This window comes from Pempheris klunzingeri, chromosome 13 (assembly GCF_042242105.1).
Source record: "Pempheris klunzingeri isolate RE-2024b chromosome 13, fPemKlu1.hap1, whole genome shotgun sequence".
In the NCBI taxonomy this organism is placed as follows: domain Eukaryota; kingdom Metazoa; phylum Chordata; class Actinopteri; order Acropomatiformes; family Pempheridae; genus Pempheris; species Pempheris klunzingeri.
The window spans coordinates 25,661,148-25,685,491 of NC_092024.1; the positions used below are offsets into that span (position 1 = coordinate 25,661,148).

Consider the following 24,344-nt stretch of genomic DNA (forward strand, 5'->3'; position numbering starts at 1 on the left):
CCAAGAAATACAGGTAAGAAAAAAACCCCGTCACTCTCAGGGACACAGGTGGTGCTGGTAGCAGCAGGAGTCCTACTAGTAGAACTACTTGCAGAGCCAGGAGGACCTCACCTGTCGTCGGAGCTGACCAGCTGTCTCCTGAGGGCGGGGCTACCAGGACCTCTGGACGCTCTTCCTCCATCAGGGCCATCTGTGTAGCTCTCTGCCTGAGGAGAGGGGCCTCGCCTGGGGGACAGGTCATTGTCCATCTCCCCTGGACCTCCAGGTGGTCTGGAGGACGACAGTGAGACCGCAGAGACAGACCTCCTGAGGACGACAGGTGAGACCGGAGAGACAGACCTCCTGAGGACGACAGGTGAGACCGGAGAGACAGACCTCCTGAGGGACAGAGGGGAGGGCAAGCAGGATGCTGGAGACAGACAGACACAGAGACAGGCAGTCAGACAGACAGACAGGCAGTCAGACAGCTGCTGATCATTAGCAGTACTTCACAATCAAAGCCACAGTAATGATCCACTTCCTGGTGTTTACAGGAAGTGGATCAGGCTTACTGTGGACCACTGTCGTGATCAGGTGATAGTGGATGGACAGGGTTTCCATGGTAACTCACCCTGAGGCCGGTCAGCGTGGTCCAGACTCAGGCTGATCCCAGACCTGTAAACCAGACCAGATCAGATCAAATTTAAACCAGACCAGACCAGAGCCAAATCGAGACCCAGACCAGACTCAGATCCATACCCGATCCAGAACCAGACCTGATCCAGACCAGACCACACCCAGACCACATCCAGACCACATCTAAACCTTATCCAGATTAGACCCAGACCAGACCCAATCCTGACTCGATCTAGACTAGACCCAGCGCCAGACCCATTTGGCTAACTAGCCTATGCACCAAGAGGGCTCAATGTCAAAACAGCGGAGTAACCCTTTATCAGAGTATCCTGGAGCTCAGCAGCAGGAAACAGGTGATGAAGTGATGCGCACCTGTCGGGGCTGCCCAGGTGTGGTGATCCAGGTGAGGGTAGACGTTGTTGAAGCTCCACGTTCACTCTGGGGTTAGCTGAAACCACAACAAGCACAGCTGTTAGCTGATGCAACAGGAAGTCACACACCACCTGTCTCTCCCTCACCTGTCTGTCTGTGCTAATCATTAGCGAGCTGTAAGCTGTCTGCAGCTTTATTATCTCGTTAAGGCCTCGTTAAAGAGGCCACCAATCAGAGCGCAGCTCCTCAGGTAGAATTAAAATGGAGGCAGGAAACACGTTAAACGCTTATTAAGTCCAAAGTAAGCAACAAACACACAGATCAGCGAGACAGTCAGCCATTAACACTGACAGTGTGTGTGTGTGAGACAGGTGAACAGGCTTTTTACAGTGTGTTTTCAAAACTGACTCCACACACTCCTCACAGAGACACTGAACCAGAACAAACCACGGCGATCCTAAGGACCAGGACCAGGACCTGGACTGGCTGTCGGTGGACTGTGGGAGGAACCCAGAAAGAACCCACTAAAAACAGAGAACACACAAACCACACACAGGCTAAAACCAGAAACCTTGTGTGAGGCTGTAGTGCTGCTGATTGCACCGCAGCGCTGACAGAATAAAGTGTGGGGGGGGGGGGGCCACTAGTTAGACTAGTTAGTTAGTGTACACATCAGATATAGTAGTGATAGTAACACTTCTAAACCTCCAAACACAGTAAGACACTGATAAATCTGATTGTGTGTACAGACAAGCGAACGCATCGTTTAAAGTGTGCAGATGTTTCATTGGTGACAGAGAGCCTGGACCAAGTCCCGGTCCGGGTCTTGTTCCTGGACCCGGTCTTGTTCCTTGTCCTGGTCTTGTTTCTGGTCTTGGACTTGTTTCAGGTCCAGGTCCTGGTCTTGTTCCAGGTCCCGGTCCTGGTTCTACTGTATCAGGCTTCTTAAATAATTTCCCCTTGGAGCGTTTTCACTTTGAAACCCCCCCCGATGGCGGTGTGGACTCAGAGCTAATTGAGCGCGGCGGCTCGTCTTATTATTCATGTACAATTACAGATGTGATAATGTGCTTAAATCCTTCTAAATGACCGTTCATGCCTCGCGCTCGCTTTGAAGTCTCGTCAAAGATGGAAAAATCTGCAAAAAAAGGGGGAAACACAGAGGCCAATCAGAGGACCAATCTACACCGACCAATGGGGGGGGTCTGCCCCCCCCTCCCCCCATCTTCTTCATGTAATATAAACTAAAGTCTATTAATTTTTTAAGCTGTATTTAATACATTTTGAGCAGAAAGTTTGGTGTGCAGAGACTCTGCTGCTCCAGCTGACTGCATGAATATTAATGACGGTGTTACGATGATTAAAGAGGCTTCAGCTCAAATCCAACACAATCCGCCTGTGATCCGCCGCCGCCGCCACGCCGCCGCACATGAATTTAGATACCGACATTAAGCCCAGGAGACACACACACACACACACACACACACACACACACACATAACACATAACACAAACATACAGTAAACACTGAGCGACAACACACAGAGTCAATCTGAGCGTTTACACAACAGGTCTCATCCCACAGTTTGTTTTGTCAGAGCGACCGACAATTAGTCAATTAGTTCATCAATCAATTAGTTCATCAATCAATTAGTTCATCAATCAATTTAGTGAAAATTAATATGCAGCTGTTGTAATTAATTGAGTCACTGAATGAATCAACTTTTAAACTAAAACTCACCCAAAATACTGACGCAGAGTACACAGAGTACACACAGAGTACACAGAGAGTACACAGACAGTACACAGAGTACACACAGAGTACACACAGAGTACACACAGAGTACACACAGTACACACAGAGTACAACCGAGCCAGAGCAGGACCAGAACAGGACCAGAACAGGGCAAGAACAGGACTAGAACAGGGCAAGAACAGGACTAGAACAGGGCAAGAACAGGACCAGAACAGGGCCAGGACAGGACTAGAAAAGGACCAAAACAGGGCCAGGACAGGACTAGAACAGGGCTAGGACAGGACTAAAACAGGGCCAGGACAGGACCAGAACAGGGCCAGAACAGGGCCAGAACAGGACCAGAACAGGGCCAGGACAGGACTAGAAAAGGACCAAAACAGGGCCAGGACAGGACCAGGACAGGACTAGAACAGGGCTAGGACAGGACTAAAACAGGGCCAGGACAGGACCAGAACAGGGCCAGAACAGGGCCAGGACAGGGCCAGAACAGGGCCAGGACAGGACTAGAACAGGGCCAGAACAGGACCAGAACAGGGCCAGGACAGGACCAGAACAGGGCCAGGACAGGACTAGAACAGGGCCAGGACAGGACCAGAACAGGGCCAGGACAGGACTAGAAAAGGACCAAAACAGGGCCAGGACAGGACCAGAACAGGACCAGGACAGGACTAGAAAAGGACCAAAACAGGGCCAGGACAGGACTAGAACAGGGCCAGGACAGGACCAGGACAGGACCAGAACAGGTCTAGAACAGGGCCAGGACAGGACTAGAAAAGGACCAAAACAGGGCCAGGACGGGACCAGAACAGGGCCAGGACAGGACCAGAACAGGGCCAGGACAGGACCAGAACAGGGCCAGGACAGGACCAGGACAGGACCAGAACAGGGCCAGGACAGGACTAGAACAGGGCCAGGACAGGACCAGAACAGGACTAGAACAGGACCAGGACAGAACAACTTGAATAGCTGCTACTTCAGTCTGATCAGCCCACCCTCATCTAACAATACAGAGAGAGTGTGTGTGTGTGTGTGTGTGTGTGTGTGTGTGTGTGTGTGTGTGTGTGGACCACCCACTCTGCAGATTAAACACAGTTCACACAACCCTCTCCTCCCTCTCTCTCCTCATTCACTCTGAGCCTCGCTCGTCCTTTGTCCTCTTGTCTTGTATTAATCTAGTGACTGTGTGTGTGCGTGACTAAGACGTGGTCGTGGCATTCTTATGATGATATCACATGTTAATGTTACCGTGGAAACACTTCAGTCACTTCACTGACCAATCGGACAGTTAAATGATCAGTTCTCACATCACATGATCATATGATCACATAATCCCGTGAACGCAGAAACAGGAAGCAGAGGAGTGAAGAATGCCACCACAGAAGAAGAGACAGGTGAACACCTGGGGGTCGTGATGTCCAAGTGAGTGAACCTGGACAGAGGTCACCAACTCTCTCAAACGCCTTTACAAAGCACCAAGTCACAGACACCAAACAACATCCATCCAGGTTTACCGCAATCACATTTCAGGACAGCAGACCGGTGCAGCCGACGGAGACGGGCGAGTTAGCCGAAGGAGTGGGCGTTCTCGTGTGTGAACCAATGAAAACCTTCAGCTTGATGTCACATGTCCACATGATGTAAATGTAAAAAAAATACTAGAACACTTTCAGACGTGAGAGACCAGAAACCAGCACTCAAATGGTCATCAGTGGTACCAGGACCAGGAGAACCAGTGGTTCTCTGCAGCAGCGGTGTGTGTGCTGTGACCTCTGACCCCCCCCCCACCTTCTCTCTTTGTAGCAGTAGTTAGTACCGTACCTGAATACATGTCCACTAGCGTGTCCCTGAGCTCTCTGCTCGGTGTCCATGGCGACAGGCTGGTCTCTGGTGGACTCTCTGAACTGGTTTCTCTGGAAACATCAAAGAGATGAGACATCAGACATTCTCGACCAGACTGGTTCCACTGGTTCCAGTCAGACCAGCACACAGAGACCAGTGCTGTCCAATCACAGAGCTGGTCTCCAGTCATCCTGATCACATGACCTGCAGGTCACATGGTTCCTGCAACTTATTGGCTGTTTAATCTCTACCGCATGGTGACTCGTTACCCAGCATTCCTCTGTGCTCCGACTCATTACCCAGCATTCCTTGCAACTGTGCTGTGCTCCAGAGTAGCAACATCATCATTAACATCAGTGAGCAAAGTGACAGCTAACAATAGTAGTATTAGCAGTAATATTAGCAGTAATATCAGCAGTAATATTAGCAGTAATATCAGCAGTAACATTAGCGGTAATAGTAGTATTAGCAGTAATATTAGCAGTAATATCAGCAGTAATATCAGCAGTAATATCAGCAGTAACATTAGCGGTAATAGTAGTATTAGCAGTAATATTAGCAGTAATATCAGCAGTAAAATTAGCAGTAATATCAGCAGTAATATCAGCAGTAACATTAGCGGTAATATCAGCAGTAATATTAGCAGTAACAGTAGTATTAGCAGTAATATTAGCAGTAATATTAGCAGTAATATTAGCAGTAACAGTAGTATTAGCAGTAATATTAGCAGTAATATTAGCAGTAATATTAGCAGTAACATTAGCGGTAATAGTAGTATTAGCAGTAATATTAGCAGTAATATCAGCAGTAATATCAGCAGTAATATTAGCAGTAATATCAGCAGTAACATTAGCGGTAATAGTAGTATTAGCAGTAATATTAGCAGTAATATCAGCAGTAAAATTAGCAGTAATATCAGCAGTAATATCAGCAGTAACATTAGCGGTAATATCAGCAGTAATATTAGCAGTAACAGTAGTATTAGCAGTAATATTAGCAGTAATATTAGCAGTAACATTAGCGGTAGTATCAGCGGTAATATCAGCAGTAACATTAGCAGTAACAGTAGTATTAGCAGTAACAGTAACATTAGCAGTAGTATTAGCAGTAGCAGTAGTATTAGCAGTAACAGTAACATTACCAGTAATATTAGCAGTAGCAGTAGTATTAGCGTAGTAGTAATATTGCAGTAGAGGTAGTATTAGTAGTACTATCTTTGTGCTGTTTCACTGCGTGTTTACTCTGATTGGTTCAGGTGATGTTACAGGTAGATATAAACCTCTCTGATTGGTCATTCAGTTGCTGCTGCAGGTTGCTGATCTTCTTCTTGGCTCTCTGCAGAGCGAACTGAACATCTTCAGCTCTGCTGCTGAACGCCATCACACCTTCACCTCACCAAAAACTCACCTGACCATCTCCCTAGCAACCAGCCGACATCCAACACCTCCCTACAGCACTTCCAGGTCACATAAGCGGGGAAGGGCTGTGATTGGCTGTCAGCCAGACACTCTGAGCCAACAGCAGGTTAAATATTGATGAGCTCACAGCATCAGGTTAGTCAGGTGAGGGTTTCAGAGGTATGATGTTTAGCAAACTGCTAAAGTCACTAAATAGTTCATCACATTTCTTCAGACTTTCCCAAAGCTCAACCAAAACCAACCAATCAACACCGACCTAATCAATCAGTCAGTCAGTTAGTGGATCAGTCAGCTGTCTCTTCCGTGTCATACATGTTGGATTCTGTTGAAGTACTTCAAAGAACAAAACTTTGTCATTTTTTTAACATTTTAATTCCTGACGGGATGAATGACTTTACATCACAATGACATCATTGATGATCCTCCACCCTGATTGGCTGGCAGAATAATCGGCACAATTCTTTGTGTTGGCTTATAAATACTATACAAGAAATCTGATTGGTTTGATCAGCTGTGACATCACACAGAGGGTCTGTGCTGATTGGTTTATTGTATGTAGCACTAATAACGACGCAGTGCAGATAAATGATTGATTACAGATTGATCAGTTTATTTGTTACTGGTCATGGATCAGCGGACAGTGTCGTCATGCCGGCGTCCTGCAGTAGTTTGTCCAGCTGGGCGACGTCCACTCGATGCTTCATCACAAACTGTCCATTCAGGTGGAAGACAGGTATGTCCCACCTGTACCTGTCGAACCACACGCTGTTCTCAGGAAGACTGATGTCCACCTGCTGTAGGACAAACTGATAGAGAGACAGACGGGTCAGCGAGAGACAGACGGGTCAGCGAGAGACAGATAGGCGGTGTCTCACTCGGTGTCTGAATGGTTCCAGTTGTTCTTTGGCTTCATCACAGAGAGGACACGGATCCTACAGAGAGACAGACGGTAATATTATTACACGGATAATACACGGTCAGTGTACAGTCAGGGTGGGGTCTGGTTACCTTGGTGAACAGGGTCAGGGTGGGGTCTGGTTACCTTGGTGAACAGGGTCAGGGTGGGGTCTGGTTACCGTGGTGAACAGGGTCAGGGTGGGGTCTGGTTACCGTGGTGAACAGGGTCAGGGTGGGGTCTGGTTACCGTGGTGAACAGGGTCAGGGTGGGGTCTGGTTACCTTGGTGAACAGGGTCAGGGTGGGGTCTGGTTACCGTGGTGAACAGGGTCAGGGTGGGGTCTGGTTACCTTGGTGAACAGGGTCAGGATGGGGTCTGGTTACCGTGGTGAACAGGGTCAGGGTGGGGTCTGGTTACCTTGGTGAACAGGGTCAGGATGGGGTCTGGTTACCTTGGTGAACAGGGTCAGGGTGGGGTCTGGTTACCTTGGTGAACAGGGTCAGGGTGGGGTCTGCTTACCGTGGTGAACAGGGTCAGGGTGGGGTCTGGTTACCGTGGTGAACAGGGTCAGGATGGGGTCTGGTTACCTTGGTGAACAGGGTCAGGGTGGGGTCTGGTTACCGTGGTGAACAGGGTCAGGATGGGGTCTGGTTACCTTGGTGAACAGGGTCAGGATGGGGTCTGGTTACCTTGGTGAACAGGGTCAGGATGGGGTCTGGTTACCGTGGTGAACAGGGTCAGGATGGGGTCTGGTTACCTTGGTGAACAGGGTCAGGATGGGGTCTGGTTACCTTGGTGAACAGGGTCAGGATGGGTAACGTGTTGGTAGAAAACAGTCGAGGGAGCTGCAGAGCTGCAGGTCGACTCAGAGGTAAAGTCTTCAGGAAAAACATTTGATCTGAGAACACAGACAGACCAGCTGTTACTGACCTCCTCAGACCAGCAAACGGAGTCCACCGCACTGCCAGCCAACCAATCAGAGCAGGAGGGACCATCAGTGATGAAATACGAGATGAACTGTGGGTCCGTCGTAGGACACGACAGGCAAATCCAGGACGCAGGCTTTTACAGAAAGCCACACTTTTACCACGGCCAGACCACCAAGTGATCTGACCTCAAGTTCTTTAAACCTCGATGTCACAGCTTCAAAACCTCAGTTAAACATTATCTCCTGATAAACCAGCTGACTGACCACATGTCACATCAAAAGGTAAACAACCATCTATACATTTAAGCATTTGAAGGATCAATAGTTGGAGGAGCCAGTTCCTATTTATTTGCGGTCTGTATTGTGTGTTTTTATCAATGGAGTCTGAGTACATGTGACTCCTGCAGGTCAGACTCTCTTTCAGAGGAAGGTGCTGCCACCTGGAGGTGGCTGATGGAGGAGCACGCAGTCTGCAGCCCTTTGTTCAACATTACCATTCTGTTCTCTCTGTTTTCTATATGCAACTGTTGTAAAAGAGGGAGTGAATGGTAATAACGGGTAACTGTCCTTAGTCGGCCATGATTAACGGGTAACTGTCCTCAGTCGGCCACGATTAACGGGTAACTGTCCTCAGTCTGTCACGATTAACGGGTAACTGTCCTCAGTCTGTCACGATTAACGGGTAACTGTCCTCAGTCTGTCACGATTAACGGGTAACTGTCCTCAGTCTGTCACGATTAACGGGTAACTGTCCTCAGTCTGTCACGATTAACGGGTAACTGTCCTTAGTCGGTCATCTTAGTCAGATATGATTAATGGGTAACTGTCCTTAGTTAATTTGGAAGTATACATTAAATTGACAAAACTGCTGATTTTCACTTTATTTAGTTTTGTTTTTGGACATTATTAATCTTCATACAGATTTTTCACAATAAGAGCTCTCATGCACTCACTCACACACCAAGAATGTTCAGTTCAGTTTAAATCACTGTGCCTGCTAGCTGACCTGTTAGGCTGCTAGCTGACCTGTTAGGCTGCTAGCTGACCTGATAGCCTGCTAGCTGACCTGATAGCCTGCTAGCTGACCTGATAGCCTGCTAGCTGACCTGTTAGGCTGCTAGCTGACCTGTTAGGCTGCTAGCTGACCTGATAGCCTGCTAGCTGACCTGTTAGGCTGCTAGCTGACCTGTTAGGCTGCTAGCTGACCTGATAGCCTGCTAGCTGACCTGTTAGGCTGCTAGCTGACCTGATAGCCTGCTAGCTGACCTGATAGCCTGCTAGCTGACCTGATAGCCTGCTATCTGACCTGATAGCCTGCTAGCTGACCTGATAGCCTGCTAGCTGACCTGTTAGGCTGCTAGCTGACCTGATAGCCTGCTAGCTGACCTGATAGCCTGATAGCTGACCTGTTAGGCTGCTAGCTGACCTGTTAGGCTGCTAGCTGACCTGATAGCCTGCTAGCTGACCTGACAGCCTGCTAGCTGACCTGTTAGGCTGCTATCTGACCTGATAGCCTGCTAGCTGACCTGTTAGGCTGCTATCTGACCTGTTAGCCTGCTACCTGCCCTGCACGGCAACAGTAGCTACCGTCCCCGGTTCTACTCCGCCGAACCCGCCGGTAAACTCACCGGTAAACTCACCAAGTCTCGCCGAAAAGTCCCGGTTCCCTCCGGCAAGAAACCTGCAGAAATCTTCTCGTTCCGGTTTTTAAAATCAACTTTCAGAGAAAGTTTGGAGCCAAGCTGCCAAACACTAACACTAATACTACTACTGCTGCTGCTGCTGCTGCTGCTTCTTCTTCTTCTTCTTCTTCTTCTTCAGTTAAAAAGCAGGCTGCAAGTCTTCAAGTGAGTCCCGCCACCTGCTGTACCGGAAGTCTCTTTGATTAATCTCTGCTCTCCTGCTGCTGATCGATCCGGTGTCATATTGATCCAGACAGAAATAATGGAGTCAAAACCACCAAGAAGAGTAAAAAAATCAGATCACATAGTTAATGTTTGATGTGACAACATTAACTAACATAACTAACAATAAGACAGCCGGTGTGCTGCTTTGAGTGTGTTAAGGTGAGAGGATCTGTTTAACCTGCCCGAGACATCTGATTAATGATGTCTGTGAGAAGCTTAGTTCAGTTTAATCTAGTCAAGTTAACTGAACGTTTCACTCAAAAATCCCTAAAATAGGGTTAGGGTTAGTGAATCAATTCTTTTATGGTTCCACAGCGTTTCAGTGTTCATTAGAACGAAGGAAGAGTTCCACCACAGGTCAACCAATGGAACCAAACAGCTGGATCAATAAAAACAGTTCACTCCCTCTGCACTGGAAGAACTAGAACTGTACCAGGAACTGTGGTGGGGGAACTGGAACTGGAGTTCTTCTGATTTTTCCTGAAATCAAAGCCAAACTTGTTTTTGTATCTTTATTTTTATTTTCACACTTTAACAAACATTCAAACTGTGCAAATGAAACGAAGAGTCAGACGAGTTCTGTGGGAACCTCCGAGGCCGTAGAGGAGCTCCAGCAGGCAGTGTGCCCAGTGTGGGAACTAAACTGGGAACTACACTGGGAACTGTCTCCCTGCTGCCTGTCTCACCGCGCTGCATGTTCAGTACAGTACAGCGGTTTCAGGTTATATCCTGAATTAGCTGCTACAGTTAAACTTCACCTTCACAGGAAACTGACAGGTAACTAACAGATGACTAACAGGTGACTGACCTATTTTGATTGAATGTGGAATCAAAGTTACTGGTTAGTACTGGTTAGCACTGGGTCTCTGCTGCTCTTAAATGGAAACAGTTCCTCTACTGCGTCCTGCTGGTCTGTACTGGTGTGAACTGGTTTTCTGAGCTCCTCTGTGGCTGCAGTGGGTTTCCCAGCATGCCTTAGTAAACAGGTAATAAACAGGAAGTAAAGCTCGATGCACGGCATCAATAATGAGCAGCAACAACTTCCTCGCTGTGGCGGCCATGTTGGCTGAGTGATATCACCATGGTGATGTCATGGTAACACTGATCCATTCACACATGCTGTTCTGTAGTCCATTAGCCAATCAGAAGAGAACCCGCCCTCCAGTCTCTACAAAGTTCACTCTGATTGGCTGCTCCCTGCTTGACTCTTGGTCGGCGGCGCTCTCAGACGGACGGGCCTCCTCCACTGTCACTGATCCTTCCCATCATCCTTTGCCCTGCTGGGCGGGGACAGGTGAGCAGCTTCCAGACCAGCGAGGTCAGAGGTCACACAGTTCACGATGTCAGGGGTCAGGAAGGTCAGAGGTATCCACAGTAACCTGTCAGCCAACACATATTCTGATTAGTTAACTGGGTCTGGGGGTTAGTAAACCAAGCAGACCATTACAAGTAATCCACAGGTACCCCTGTAAATAGCCCTCAACCCCTGTAACTAGTCTCCAATCCCCTGTAACTAGTCCCCAATCCCCTGTAACTAGTCCCCAATCCCCTGTAACTAGCCCTCAACCCCTGTAACTAGTCCCCAATACCCTGTTACTAGTCCTCAACCCCTATAACTAGTCTCCAATCCCCTGTAACTAGTCCCCAATCCCCTGTAAATAGCCCTCAACCCCTGTAACTAGTCCCCAATACCCTTTAATGAGTCCCCTATCCCCTTTAACTAATCCCCAATCCCCTGTAACTAGTCCCCATTCCCCTTTAACTAGTCCCCTATCCCTTTTAACTAGTCCCCAATCCCCTGTAAATAGCCCTCAACTCCTTTAACTAGTCTCCAATCCCCTTTAATTAGTCCCCTATCCCCTTTAACTAGTCCCCAATCCGCTGTAAATAGCCCTCAACCCCTTTAACTAGTCCCCAATCCCCTTTAATTAGTCCCCTATCCCTTTTAACTAGTCCCCAATCCCCTGTAAATGGCTCTCAACCCCTTTAACTAGTCCCTAATTCCCTTTAATTAGTCCCCTATCCCTTTTAACTAGTCCCCAACCCCCTGTAAATAGCCCTCAACCCCTTTAACTAGTCCCTAATCCCCTTTAATTAGTCCCCTATCCCTTTTAACTAGTCCCCAATCCCCTGTAAATAGCCCTCAACCCCTTTAACTAGTCCCCAATCCCCTTTAATTAGTCCCCTATCCCCTTTAACTAGTCCCCAATCCGCTGTAAATAGCCCTCAACCCCTTTAACTACTCCCCAATGCCCTTTAATTAGTCCCCTATCCCCTGTAAATGGCTCTCAACCCCTTTAACTAGTCCCTAATCCCCTTTAATTAGTCCCCTATCCCTTTTAACTAGTCCCCAATCCCCTGTAAATGGCTCTCAACCCCTTTAACTAGTCCTCAATCCCCTTTAATTAGTCCCCTAGCCCCTTTAACTAGTCCCCAATCCCCTGTAAATAGCCCTCAACCCCTATAACTAGTCCCCAATCCCCTGTAACTAACTAGTTCTCAGGCCTCTGTACCTTGTGTGCGGTCTGACTGACTATGTGGTCACCTTGATGAAGATGGTGTCGTCCTTGATGTAGCTGCCCGTCTCCAGGACGCTCTGGGACACGAAGAGCGGACAGCCGGACGCGATGTTCATCTCTGCCGCCGGACGCCTGAAGCTGCTGCTGTTGGGATCAGGCTTAAAGGCGTCGCCAAGGTGTTTCCTGGACGGACCCTGGTCCATCAGCATCAGGGTCACCTGACCACCAGACAGACAGGCAGAGAGAGAGAGAGACATAGAGAGAGAGAGAGACGGGGATAGAGAGAAAGGCAGGGAGAGAGAGAGAGAGAGAGAAACAGGGATAGAAAGACAGTTTAACCTGTTAACCTGATTAAACTCTCAGTAATCAGTTGGCAAACAGTTGATGACCAATTAGTTAACTAGTCCATAACCATTTACTTATCTAGTACGTAACCAGTCAGTAACCAGTTAATAAACTAGTTGGTAATGAGTTGGTAACCAGACTGATTAGCTGACTGATTGATTAGCTGACTGACTGTCTGACTGATTGATTAGCTGACGAGCTGATTGATTGGTACCTTCTGTTTGAAGGGCCATGGCAGCAGGGCGTCGTACTCGCCCCTCATCACCACGAAGAACAGCGACAGGTGCGTCCCCTTGCCCATGCCGTCTCCGTTCAGGTACACCCGGGCGCACATCTTGTAGCCGAAGTATCCGGTGTAGAACGGCTGCGAGTACAGAGACAGCGTCTTCGCCGCCACCGCCTCCTGTTTCCGCCTCTTGTAGTCACGGATCTTCCAGATCAGAGTCCCGTTGTAGCTCGCCGTCTCCAGCACCTGAAAGCGCAGGTCCATGTCGGCCAATCGAATCTCGTGAACACTCAGCATGTCGTCATGTCGGTTCAGCTGAGTCTCCAGGGACGCTGCAGAGAGGCGGATATTCATCACTGAGCATCTGGTAACTAGTCCCCAGACCTCTGTAACTAGTCTCCTCCTCAGTAACTAGTCTCCACCTCAGTAACTAGTCCCCACACCTCTGTAACAAGTCTCCTCCTCAGTAACTAGTCTCCACCTCAGTAACTAGTCCCCACACCTCTGTAACAAGTCTCCTCCTCAGTAACTAGTCTCCACCTCAGTAACTAGTCTCCACCTCAGTAACTAGTCCCCACACCTCTGTAGTTAGTCCCCACCTCAGTAACTAGTCCCTACACCTCTGTAACTAGTCTCCACCTCTGCAACTAGTTCTCACACCCCAGTAACTAGTCCCCAGACCTCAGTAACTAGTCTCCTCCTCAGTAACTAGTCTCCACCTCAGTAACTAGTCTCCACCTCAGTAACTAGTCTCCACCTCAGTAACTAGTCCCCACACCTCTGTAGTTAGTCCCCACCTCAGTAACTAGTCCCTACACCTCTGTAACTAGTCTCCACCTCTGCAACTAGTTCTCACACCCCAGTAACTAGTCCCCAGACCTCAGTAACTAGTCTCCTCCTCAGTGACTAGTCCCCACACCTCTGTAACTAGTCTCCTCCTCAGTAACTAGTCTCCACACCTCTGTAACTAATTGTCACACCTCAGTAACTAGTCCCCATACTTCTGTAACTAGTCTCCATCTCAGTAACTAGTCCCCACACCTCTGTAGTTAGTCCCCACCTCAGTAACTAGTCCCCACACCTCTGTAACAAGTCTCCTCCTCAGTAACTAGTCTCCACCTCAGTAACTAGTCCCCACACCTCTGTAACAAGTCTCCTCCTCAGTAACTAGTGTCCACCTCAGTAACTAGTCCCCACACCTCTGTAGTTAGTCCCCACCTCAGTAACTAGTCCCTACACCTCTGTAACTAGTCTCCTCCTCAGTAACTAGTCTCCACACTCTGTAACTAATTGTCACACCTCAGTAACTAGTCCCTACACCTCTGTAACTAGTCTCCACCTCTGCAACTAGTTCTCACACCCCAGTAACTAGTCCCCACACCCCAGTAACTAGTCCCCACACCTCTGCAACTAGTTCTCAGACCTCTGTAACTGGTCTTCTCCTCAGTAACTAGTCCCCACACCTCTGTAACTAGTCTCCTCCTCAGTAACTAGTCTCCACACCTCTGTAACTAATTCTCACACCTCAGTAACTAGTCCCCATACTTCTGTAACTAGTCTCCACCTCAGTAACTAGTCCCCACACCTCTGCAACTAATTCCCACACCCCAGTAACTAGTCCCCAGACCTCTGTAACTAGTCTCCTCCTCAGTAACTAGTCTCCACCTCAGTAACTAGTCCCCACACCTCTGTAACTAGTCTCCTCCTCAGTAACTAGTCTCCACCTCATTAACTAGTCCCCACACCTGTAATTAGTCCCCACCTCAGTAACTAGTTCCCACACCTCTGTAACTAGTCTCCTCCTCAGTAACTAGTCTCCACCTCAGTAACTAGTCCCCAGACCTCTGTAACTAGTCTCCTCCTCAGTAACTAGTTTCCACACCTCTGTAACTAGTCCCCTCCTCAGTAACTAGTTTCCACACCTCTGTAACTAGTCCCCTCCTCAGTAACTAGTCTCCACACCTCTGCAACTAATTCTCACACCTCAGTAACTAGTCCCCATACCTCTGTAACTAGTCTCCACCTCAGTAACTAGTCTCCTCCTCAGTAACTAGTCTCCACACCTCTGTAACTAATTCTCACACCTCAGTAACTAGTCCCCATACTTCTGTAACTAGTCTCCACCTCAGTAACTAGTCCCCACACCTCTGCAACTAATTCCCACACCCCAGTAACTAGTCTCCACACCTCTGTAACTAATTCTCACACCTCAGTAACTAGTCCCCATACTTCTGTAACTAGTCTCCACCTCAGTAACTAGTCCCCACACCTCTGTAACTAGTCTCCTCCTCAGTAACTAGTCTTCACACCTCTGTAACTAATTCTCACACCTCAGTAACTAGTCCCCATACTTCTGTAACTAGTCTCCACCTCAGTAACTAGTCCCCACACCTCTGCAACTAATTCCCACACCCCAGTAACTAATCTCCACACCTCTGTAACTAATTCTCACACCTCAGTAACTAGTCCCCATACTTCTGTAACTAGTCTCCACCTCAGTAACTAGTCCCTACACCTCTGCAACTAATTCCCACACCCCAGTAACTAGTCCCCAGACCTCTGTAACTAGTCTCCTCCTCAGTAACTAGTCTCCACCTCAGTAACTAGTCCCCACACCTCTGTAACTAGTCTCCTCCTCAGTAACTAGTCTCCACCTCATTAACTAGTCCCCACACCTGTAATTAGTCCCCACACCTCTGTAACTAGTCCCCTCCTCAGTAACTAGTCTCCACCTCAGTAACTAGTCCCCATACCTCTGTAACTAGTCTCCTCCTCAGTAACTAGTTTCCACACCTCTGTAACTAATTCTCACATCTCAGTAACTAGTCCCCACACCTCTGTAACTATATCCCACATGTCTGACTACTAGTAACTAGTCCCCAGCGTGTGTGTGTGTGTTCTGACCCAGAGTGTGTGTTGTGGATCCAGTTCCACTGCGTCCCCCTTGTTCCAGAGCGTTCAGTCTCGTCCGGACGTTCTCCAGCGTTCCTCTAAGGTTCTCCACGTCATCTCTTAGCATACGGACAGAACGAAGCTCCAGCTCGAGCTCCATCAGCTTCTCTGAGTGAGAGCTCATCAGGTTCTGTAGGAAGAGAGAGACGATTAGCTGCTGGCTGCTGGTCTGGTTGTTAAATATCCCGTCAGATTCTACTTCCTGTCCGTCAGCTGCTTTCACTGTTACTCACTGTAGACAGTACTCTGGTGGAGTACAGTACTATGTACAATACTGTCTACATTGCAGTAGTGGAGGACAGTGCTATATACAGTGCAGCAGTGGAGGACAGTACTGTCTACAGTGCAGCAGTGGAGGACAGTACTGTCTACAGTGCAGCAGTGAAGGACAGTACTGTCTACAGTGCAGCAGTGGAGGACAGTACTGTCTACAGTGCAGCAGTGGAGGACAGTACTGTCTACAGTGCAGCAGTGGAGGACAGTACTGTCTACAGTGTAGCAGTGGAGGACAGTACTGTTTACAGTGCAGCAGTGGAGGACAGTACTATATATAGTGCAGCAGTGGAGGACAGTACTGTCTACAGTGCAGCAGTGGAGGACAGTACTGTCTACAGAGCAGCAGTGAAGGACAGTACTGTCTACAGTGCAGCAGTGAAGGACAGTACTGTCTACAGTGCAGCAGTGGAGGACAGTACTGTCTACAGTACAGGCTGATCGGTGTCATAAAGGTCTGAGCTATTCACTGACTTCATTTCAGGTTTTACGATATTTCTTCTGTTCACATGTGATGGAGTGTGAAAAGGTTCTGTGAACACACCTGAGAACAGCGTGTTACCTGCATGGTGGCCAGTTTCTGCTCCGTCTGTCGGTTCTTCTCTCGCAGCTCGTCGTTCTGGTTCTCCAGTTCAGACAGACGACTGCTGAGAGCAGGAAGCAGCTTGTACCTCTCCAACAGCTCGCCTTTAACATCCTCCACCTGGAAACACCACACAGACACCCAACAGGCCTCTGAAACCCCCACCCTCAGCAGTCAGGCCAGCCCGCACTGAAAACCCCCCCCAACTGGTAGCCATGGTTACCTCTGTCTGGTTCGGTTGCTATGGTTACCCCGTGTGGTGGGATTGCTACGGTTACTTCTGTCTGGTTTGGTTGCTACGGCTACCCCGTGTGGTTGGGTTGCCATGGTTACCTTGCTCTCTAAGGTGGAGGTTCTGGTGGCCATCATCCTCAGGTGTTCGGCTGCACAGGTGGACTCATGCTGCCTCATGTCCTGATTCAGAGCCTGAAGTGAGACACAGAACATACGGTACACTGGAGGAGGAGGAGGAGGAGGAGAGAGGAGGAGGGAGGAGGAGGGAGGAGCAGGAGTAGGAGAGAGGAGGAAGAGGAGAGAGGAGCAGGAGCAGAGAGGAGGAAGAGGAGGGAGGAGCAGGAGGAGAGAGGAGGAAGAGGAGGGAGGAGCAGCAGGAGAGAGGAGGAAGAGGAGAGAGGAGGAAGAGGAGGGAGGAGCAGGAGGAGAGAGGAGGAAGAGGAGGGAGGAGCAGGAGGAGAGAGGAGGAAGAGGAGGGAGGAGCAGCAGGAGAGAGGAGGAAGAGGAGAGAGGAGGAAGAGGAGGGAGGAGCAGGAGGAGAGAGGAGGAAGAGGAGAGAGGAGAGAGGAGGAAGGAGCAGGAGGAGAGGAGGAAGAGGAGAGAGGAGGAAGGAGCAGGAGGAGAGAGGAGGAAGAGGAGAGAGGAGGAGGGAGGAGCAGGAGGAGAGAGGAGGAAGAGGAGAGAGGAGGAAGAGGAGAGAAGAGGAGAGAGGAGGAGAGAGGAGGAAGAGGAGAGAAGAGGAAGAGGAGAGAGGAGGAGGGAGGAGCAGGAGGAGAGGGGAGGAAGAGGAGGGAGGAGCAGGAGGAGAGAGGAGGAAGAGGAGGGAGGAGCAGGAGGTACCTTGAAGGTGCAGCCGTAGCGGTGGAACTGGCAGCTGACCTGGGCTTTGGGACAGTCGTGCTGGTGAGTTGACAGCTGGAACACAAAAGCAGTTGGTCAGTCAGGTTAACCAGGTTAACCGGGTTAACCAGGCAGCACCAACTAAAGTGATCCAGTCCACTGATTGGTTGGTACCTCGCTCCGGGGCAGGGAGGAGAAGGAGCAGTGGTTCGGACACGGCACCGGGAACGCCGGACACACCGTCTCCTTGTGTTTCTGGAAGCAGAAACTTTGTTATGTTCATCGTCACGGAAACGTCGGACCAGAATCAGACCGAGACCCAGAGTTCCAATGGGCTCCTCAGACAGGTCCCAACTAGTCCCAGCCTCTCTAACTAGTCCCAGACCCTTTAAGTAGTCCCAGAGCTCTCCAACTAGTCCCAGAGCACTCTACCTAGTCCCTGACCTCTCTAATTAGTCCCAGAGCTCTCCAACTAGTCCCATTCCTCTGTAACTAGTCCCAGCGCACTCTACCCAGCCCCTGACCTCTCTAACTAGTCCCCGACCTCTCTAACTAGTCCCAGAGCTCTCTAATTAGTCCCAGAGCACTCCAACTAGTCCCATTTCTCCGTAACTAGTCCTAGAGCTGTGGGCGGTCCACCTGCGGCAGGTGTGCGGTGATGTCACAGCGTACCTGCAGGTCCGTCAGAGGCATCTTGCTCAGGCAGAACTCACAGCTGGACTCTCTCTGTTTACACTTCCAGCTCAGGTGCTCGGGGATCTCCTTCCTCATCATCCGCTCCTTACACTTCCCCAGCGGGCACGGGACCTCGAAGAACGGACACACCGTCAGGTGGTCCTACGGGGGCAGGTGGGAGGGAGACAGACAGGTCAGAGACAGAGAGAGACAGGTGAGAGGGAGAGAGACAGGTCAGGGGGAGGCACACAGGTTAGAGAGAAGCAGACAGGTGAGAGAGAAACAGACAGGTGAGAGAGAGACACACAGGTGAGAGAGAGACACACACGTGAGAGAGAGACACACACGTGAGAGAGAGACACACACAGGTCAAAGAGAGAGACACACAGGTGAGATAGAGACACACAGGTGAGAGAGAGAGACACACAGGTGAGAGAGAGAGACACACAGGTGAGAGAGAGACAGGTGAGAGAGAGAGACACACAGGTGAGAGAGAGACACGGGTGAGAGAGAGGCACACAGGTGAGAGAGAGGCACACAGGTGAGAGAGAGAGACACACAGGTGAGAGAGAGACACGGGTGAGAGAGAGGCACACAGGTGAGAGAGAGACACACAGGTCAGAGAGAGACACACAGGTCAGAGAGAGACACACACAGGTCAGAGAGAGACAGGTGAGAGAGAGAGAGACAGGTGAGAGGGAGACAGGCAGGTGAGAGGGAGACAAGCAGGTGAGAGAGAGACAGACAGGTGAGAGGGAGACAGACAGGTGAGAGGGAAAGAGACAGGTGAGAGACAGACAGACAGGTGAGAGAGAGAGAGAGATAGGTGAGAGAGAGAGAGACAGGTGGGAGGGAGACAGGCAGGTGGGAGGGAGAGAGACAGGTCAGAGACAAAGAGAGACAGGTGAGAGGGAGAGAGAAACAGGTGAGAGGGAGAGAGAAACAGGTGAGAGGGAAAGAGACGAGTGAGTGAGAGAGAGAGAGACAGGTGGGAGGGAGACAGGCAGGTGAGAGGGAGAGAGACAGAAAGGTGAGAAGGAGACAGGCTGTCTCTCTGTCTCTCCCTCGTGTGTCTCTCTCTCTGTCTCTCTCTCTCTCTCTCTCTCCCTGTCTCTCTCTCTCTCTCCCCGTTTCTCTCTCTCTCTCCCCGTTTCTCTCTCTCTCCCTGTCTCTCTCTCTCTCTACCTGTCTCTCTCTCCCCTGTCTCTCTACCTGTCTCTCTCTCTCCCCGTCTCTCTCTCTCTCTCTCCCTGTCTCTCTCTCCCCGTTTCTCTCTCTGTCTCCCTGTCTCTCTCTCCCCGTCTCTGTCTCTCTACCTGTCTCTCTCTCTCCCTGTCTCTCTCTCTCTCTCCCCGTTTCTCTCTCTCTCTCTCCCTGTCTCTCTCTCTCCCTGTCTCTCTCTCTCCCCGTTTCTCTCTCTCTCTCTACCTGTCTCTCTTTCTCCCCGTCTCTCTCTCTCTCCCTGTCTCTCTCTCTCTCTCCCCGTTTCTCTCTCTCTCTACCTGTCTCTTTCTCCCCGTCTCTCTCTCTCTCCCTGTCTCTCTCTCTCCCCGTTTCTCTCTCTCTCTCTACCTGTCTCTCTTTCTCCCCGTCTCTCTCTCTCTCTCCCTGTCTCTCTTTCTCCCCGTCTCTCTCTCTCTCTCTCCCTGTCTCTCTCTCTCCCTGTCTCTCTCTCTCCCCGTTTCTCTCTCTCTCTCTACCTGTCTCTCTTTCTCCCCGTCTCTCTCTCTCTCCCTGTCTCTCTCTCTCTCTCCCCGTTTCTCTCTCTCTCTACCTGTCTCTTTCTCCCCGTCTCTCTCTCTCTCCCTGTCTCTCTCTCTCCCCGTTTCTCTCTCTCTCTCTCCCTGTCTCTCTTTCTCCCCGTCTCTCTCTCTCTCTCTCCCTGTCTCTCTTTCTCCCCGTCTCTCTCTCTCTCCCTGTCTCTCTCTCTCCCTGTGTTGTATTGGCCGTGTTGCCCTCTGAGCTCATGTCTGTTGTTGAATACTCGACTCTGATTGGTCCGTGACGGCAGTGTGTTATTTCTGACTGACAGACTGTTGCCATGGACGCGGTTGAGACAGCGGAAGCAACAGCATCATTTCTAAATCACTAAAATGTGCCAGTCAATATTTAGTCACGTGATCAGCGGGATGGCGTACAGCGAGCGGCGGTTTGCTCGTCACGTGGTCACCGTCAGTGAGCCCACTTTGTTCTACATCCTTCACTGACAGAACCATTTAGTCGTGATTGATCGATTGACTCCAGATAAAACGTCATCTTTACGGGGGTGAACTGTCCACATTAAGGATTTATGTGGGACGCCTCACAGCCAATCAGATGGCAGGATTCTGTGTTGCTGTGGTAACAGTCGCACTCACAGGGATCTGTTGCAGACTCATCTGCTCCTGGCAGCCGTTGGCTCTGCTGCGGCAGTAGACCTTCAGCGCCATGATCTCCCGATGGCAGCAAACGTCTCTGAAGATCTGGAACACAAACGCAGCACCGTCAAGAACTGATCGCAATCATCAGCAATCGATCGGTAACCATGACAGCCATCTCTGCTGTGATGTCACTTCCTGCCCACCTTGTCTTTGAACAGCGGTTCCATGTCGGCGGGACAGACCGGGTTAGGATGGCTGCAAGGGGAGACAGGACACACTGGTTTAACTGGAGAGCAGCACCACGCCATCCCATAAAACACCAGAAACACCACAGTCCAGAGCTTCAATGTTCAGCCGACCTCGCTGCCTGTCGACCAGCATCACCTGCAGAGGTCTGATGGTAGACAGGAGGTAACAAACACCTGGAGGAGCACCTGGGCCTCCTCCTGCTGGGGAGGAGGAGGTGAACCCTCCAGGTGACCTCCTGCTGCAACACCTGCCAACAACGACAGTGATGTCACAGTGTTGTCATAGAGATGGACAGGTTGCGGGGAGGGGCCTCTCAGCTCAGTCTGGTCCAGGTGCAGCTTCAAGTGGAGCTTCCTGTCTGAGACGACTTCCAGGTGAGCGAAGGTGAGGACGGGCAGCTCTGACACCTGGTTGGTGGAAGCTGCTCCCCCTGAGCACAGGTAAGTACTCTATTTATCCAGCTCCGGCAGTATTCACTGATTGGTGCTGTTTGTCACCTGTGCAGGTGAGCATGCTGCACACACAGCATGGTGGGGTCGCCTGAACGTACTCAGACAGCAGAGCGGGGGGGTGGACCTGTGAGCTGAGAGCTACGGTGCACACACCTGGAAACCACTTCCTGTCTACCTGTCCGTCTCACCTGAGGTTGTCGTTGATGCAGCTCTGACAGAAGCGGTGACCGCACTCGGTCTGTCGCGGCTGACACAGGACCAGCCGGCAGGACTCACACCGGTACTTCACTTCAGGGGGGTCCACGAAGTGATCTCTGAACCCCCCCTGGAGAGGCAGGAAACCTGCAGACACACACACCTGAGGTCACTCACCTGGACACACACACACACACACACCTCAGGTTGAGATGTTGAAGTGTTTACCTGGTGAAGCGGCAGGGTCGCTGGGAGGCCAGGGATTGGCTGGGCGATGAGAGGGTGGGGTAATGGGTGGGGCCACTGATAGGGGCGTGGCCAGGGAGGGCGCCACCTGCTGGAGGGGAATCTGCACCTCCCTCCCGTCAGCACTCCTCCCCGCTGACATGACCTGAGGGGGGGTCAGAGTGGACGAGTTAACAAGGTAACGGTTAACTAACCAACTGACACGCAGGCGTAACAACAAGAATCAACGTTCGTCTGACAGGGAACTGACACCAAACATCTGACCGATCCGTCTGAGCGCGCTCAGTGGCGTCCAGCTGAGGGGCGTGGCCTTGGCACGTCACATGTGTGAGTGGGAGCTGAAGAGAGCTGAAGCGTCGGTTAAGAGGAACGCCACTTCAACCTCATCCAGTCCGTCACAGAGACAAATCCCAACAGATCACACCTGAGCCGGACCACAGGAGGTCGAGGCGTCACTGGGGTGAAGTCAAAGCCTTGAAAGGAGGTCTCTTGTGTCAGAGAAGGATCAGAGCTGAAAAGTCAATGGATGACGTTGCCATGGTGTTTCAGGTGGTTGCCATGGTGATGTCACTGGTCACTGCCACACACACACAATCACAGAATGAAATGAGGACTGACTTCAGTAACCTGGGAGGTCACCATGGCAACAGATGCTGCAGACTAGACGTGGTTTGGTCACTAACAGACGATCCTCTGCAGGTCCTCCTCACACTGAAGCTGGTTTCATATCATTTGTTGTTCTCACTGGGTGTGTAATCACATTCACTTCAGTCTCTAACTATACTCAACATAATAAATACAATCATTCACAAAGACCATGTGACCTGCGTTCAGCCCAAGACCCTGATTAGAGCGTCCAAAGTCCCACACCAACACCAGCAGCTCTAAAATCCCTGTTTTAGTGAATGTAGTCTGGTGTGTGTGCTGTTTGTGGTTAAACCAAAAGGATCTTCCAGGTCTCTCTCTGTAGGGATCCTTTCCATGATGCTGTCACACACTTAGAATAACACTCTGAGCCTGTCAGTGGATCAAACAAGCTCTTTTAGTGGACCTACTGTGATCAGGTGCAGTTGTCCCAAAGGATCACGTTGCAGCCATTGCAGCCCGTTTGGTGGCTGCTGGCTGAGGTGATCTACTGGACCAGTTCCAACACTTTTACTACCTACCAGTCACTCACACACCAGGATGTGGACAGAGAGGACCAGGGGGAGAAACAGGGGAGTGTCCCTTTAACATGTGTCTCTTGATCAATAAATACTCATTTACTCCGTTAGTGTAACTAAAGTGACATCACTGACTCCACCATTCCACCTTAAATCAGGAGTTTAAGGAGGTTTTGAAGGTTTAAAGCTCACTGACTCTGAGTTTGATTGTTCAGGTCTGGCTGTAGTTCTTCTGCGCCAGTCCTCACTTATCGATCATTTATCGATCGTTGAATGATAAATGATGTAAACACACCGCTAATGCTAACAGGCTGTTAGCCTCTTTAGCTTCTTGTTTCTCTGCTGTTTGTTCAATAAAGATTTTAGTTCAAGCGCGCGCGCGCGCGCGCACACACACACACACACACACAGACACACACACACACACACAGACACAGACACACACACACACACACACACAGCTAGCTGTAGCATCTGTTGTATTTCCCTCCGTTACAGAAGCTAACACACACACACACAGCTGACATGTTCTCTACATGTTCTCTACATGTTCTCTCCTCTCCAGGGTTCTGCTGAGGTTCTGCTTCTGTCGGACTTACATGAATCTCCTCCGCAGGCCACAGCTCAGCAGCTCCCCGGCTCGGCGGACTCTCTCCGGGATTCAAACCGTCGCCGCGCCGCTGCCTCGGAGCCTCCGGGCCTCAGGCGGACTCCTCATGGTCCGGGTTCGGATTCTGGGCTCTGCGGGCTCTCCGGGTTCTGTCGGTGCCGTCCGTGTCAGTCAGAAGTCACTGGGATCCAGTTCAGAGATCCAGCGGGGAGGACTGGGCTGATCACACTGGAAACCCCCTCCGCTGCTTCCGCCCAGGAAATCCCCCAGCTGCCCGGGGAGAGAGCGGCCACAGGGGGCGCTGTTTCCCGGGAGAGAGCGGCCACAGGGGGCGCTGTTTCCCGGGAGAGAGCGGCCACAGGGGGCGCTGTTTCCCGGGAGAGAGCGGCCACAGGGGGCACAAACAAACAACCAAAATACTAACTACAGTACTGATCAATCTGACTGACGCCGATCAGTCTGACTGGTGCTGATCAGTCTGACTGGTGCTGATCAATCTGACTGGTGCCGATCAATCTGACTGATGCCGATCAATCTGACTGGTGCCGATCAGGCTGACCGGTGCCGATCAATCTGACCGGTGCCGATCAGGCTGACCGGTGCCGATCAATCTGACCGGTGCCGATCAGTCTGACCGGTGCCGATCAGGCTGAACGGTGCCGATCAATCTGACCGGTGCCGATCAATCTG

At 50.5% G+C, this 24,344-nt stretch overlaps 3 protein-coding genes across 4 annotated transcripts in view; all 3 read right to left on the minus strand.

Moving 5' to 3' along the window:
- mipol1 (mirror-image polydactyly 1) overlaps positions 1–9,603 on the minus strand; it is a 30,020-nt gene extending 20,417 nt beyond the window's left edge. The window contains exons 1-5 of one of the 2 annotated variants that reach the window (XM_070841905.1): positions 9,466–9,603; positions 4,562–4,653; positions 988–1,063; positions 611–654; positions 112–409 (exon numbers count right to left, since the gene is read on the minus strand). In XM_070841905.1, the coding sequence (XP_070698006.1) occupies positions 112–409; positions 611–654; positions 988–1,063; positions 4,562–4,571 (428 nt within the window). In that variant the 5' untranslated portion in view covers positions 4,572–4,653; positions 9,466–9,603. Of the gene's footprint in view, positions 1–111; positions 410–610; positions 655–987; positions 1,064–4,561; positions 4,654–9,453 lie in introns of both variants that reach the window. The other variant, XM_070841906.1, reaches the window with a different exon arrangement.
- c13h5orf63 (chromosome 13 C5orf63 homolog) lies at positions 6,624–7,790 on the minus strand. Its single transcript, XM_070841680.1, has 2 exons — positions 7,689–7,790; positions 6,624–6,806 (listed from the first exon to the last, which is right to left on the minus strand). The coding sequence occupies exons 1-2, from the start codon at positions 7,788–7,790 to the stop codon at positions 6,624–6,626; spliced, it is 285 nt and encodes a 94-aa protein (XP_070697781.1).
- Positions 9,604–10,230: 627 nt separating the features above from the next.
- Positions 10,231–23,926, minus strand: traf3 (TNF receptor-associated factor 3). The gene is made up of 14 exons (XM_070842025.1): positions 23,644–23,926; positions 21,864–22,026; positions 21,629–21,782; positions 20,943–20,994; positions 20,737–20,841; positions 18,377–18,541; positions 17,879–17,959; positions 17,705–17,779; positions 16,964–17,056; positions 16,610–16,750; positions 15,727–15,904; positions 12,811–13,154; positions 12,278–12,469; positions 10,231–11,111 (listed from the first exon to the last, which is right to left on the minus strand). The coding sequence occupies exons 2-14, from the start codon at positions 22,021–22,023 to the stop codon at positions 11,076–11,078; spliced, it is 1,776 nt and encodes a 591-aa protein (XP_070698126.1). The 5' UTR covers positions 22,024–22,026; positions 23,644–23,926; the 3' UTR covers positions 10,231–11,075.
- Between the last annotated feature and the right edge of the window lie 418 nt (positions 23,927–24,344).

What these genes read in the sequence shown, in the direction of transcription:
- traf3 (XM_070842025.1), bottom strand. Translation starts at nt 22,023, where the DNA reads ATGTCAGCGGGGAGGAGTGCTGACGGGAGGGAGGTGCAGATTCCCCTC. An exon ending in CGACCCTGCCGCTTCACCAG is followed by an intron (nt 21,783 to 21,863) that starts GTAAACACTTCA and finishes GTGTGTCTGCAG; the next exon opens with GTTTCCTGCCTCTCCAGGGG. An exon ending in ATCCACAACACACACTCTGG is followed by an intron (nt 13,155 to 15,726) that starts GTCAGAACACAC and finishes GCCTCTCTGCAG; the next exon opens with CGTCCCTGGAGACTCAGCTG.
- c13h5orf63 (XM_070841680.1), bottom strand. Translation starts at nt 7,790, where the DNA reads ATGTTTTTCCTGAAGACTTTACCTCTGAGTCGACCTGCAGCTCTGCAG. An exon ending in TCCTGACCCTGTTCACCAAG is followed by an intron (nt 6,807 to 7,688) that starts GTAACCAGACCC and finishes TCTCTCTATCAG; the next exon opens with TTTGTCCTACAGCAGGTGGA.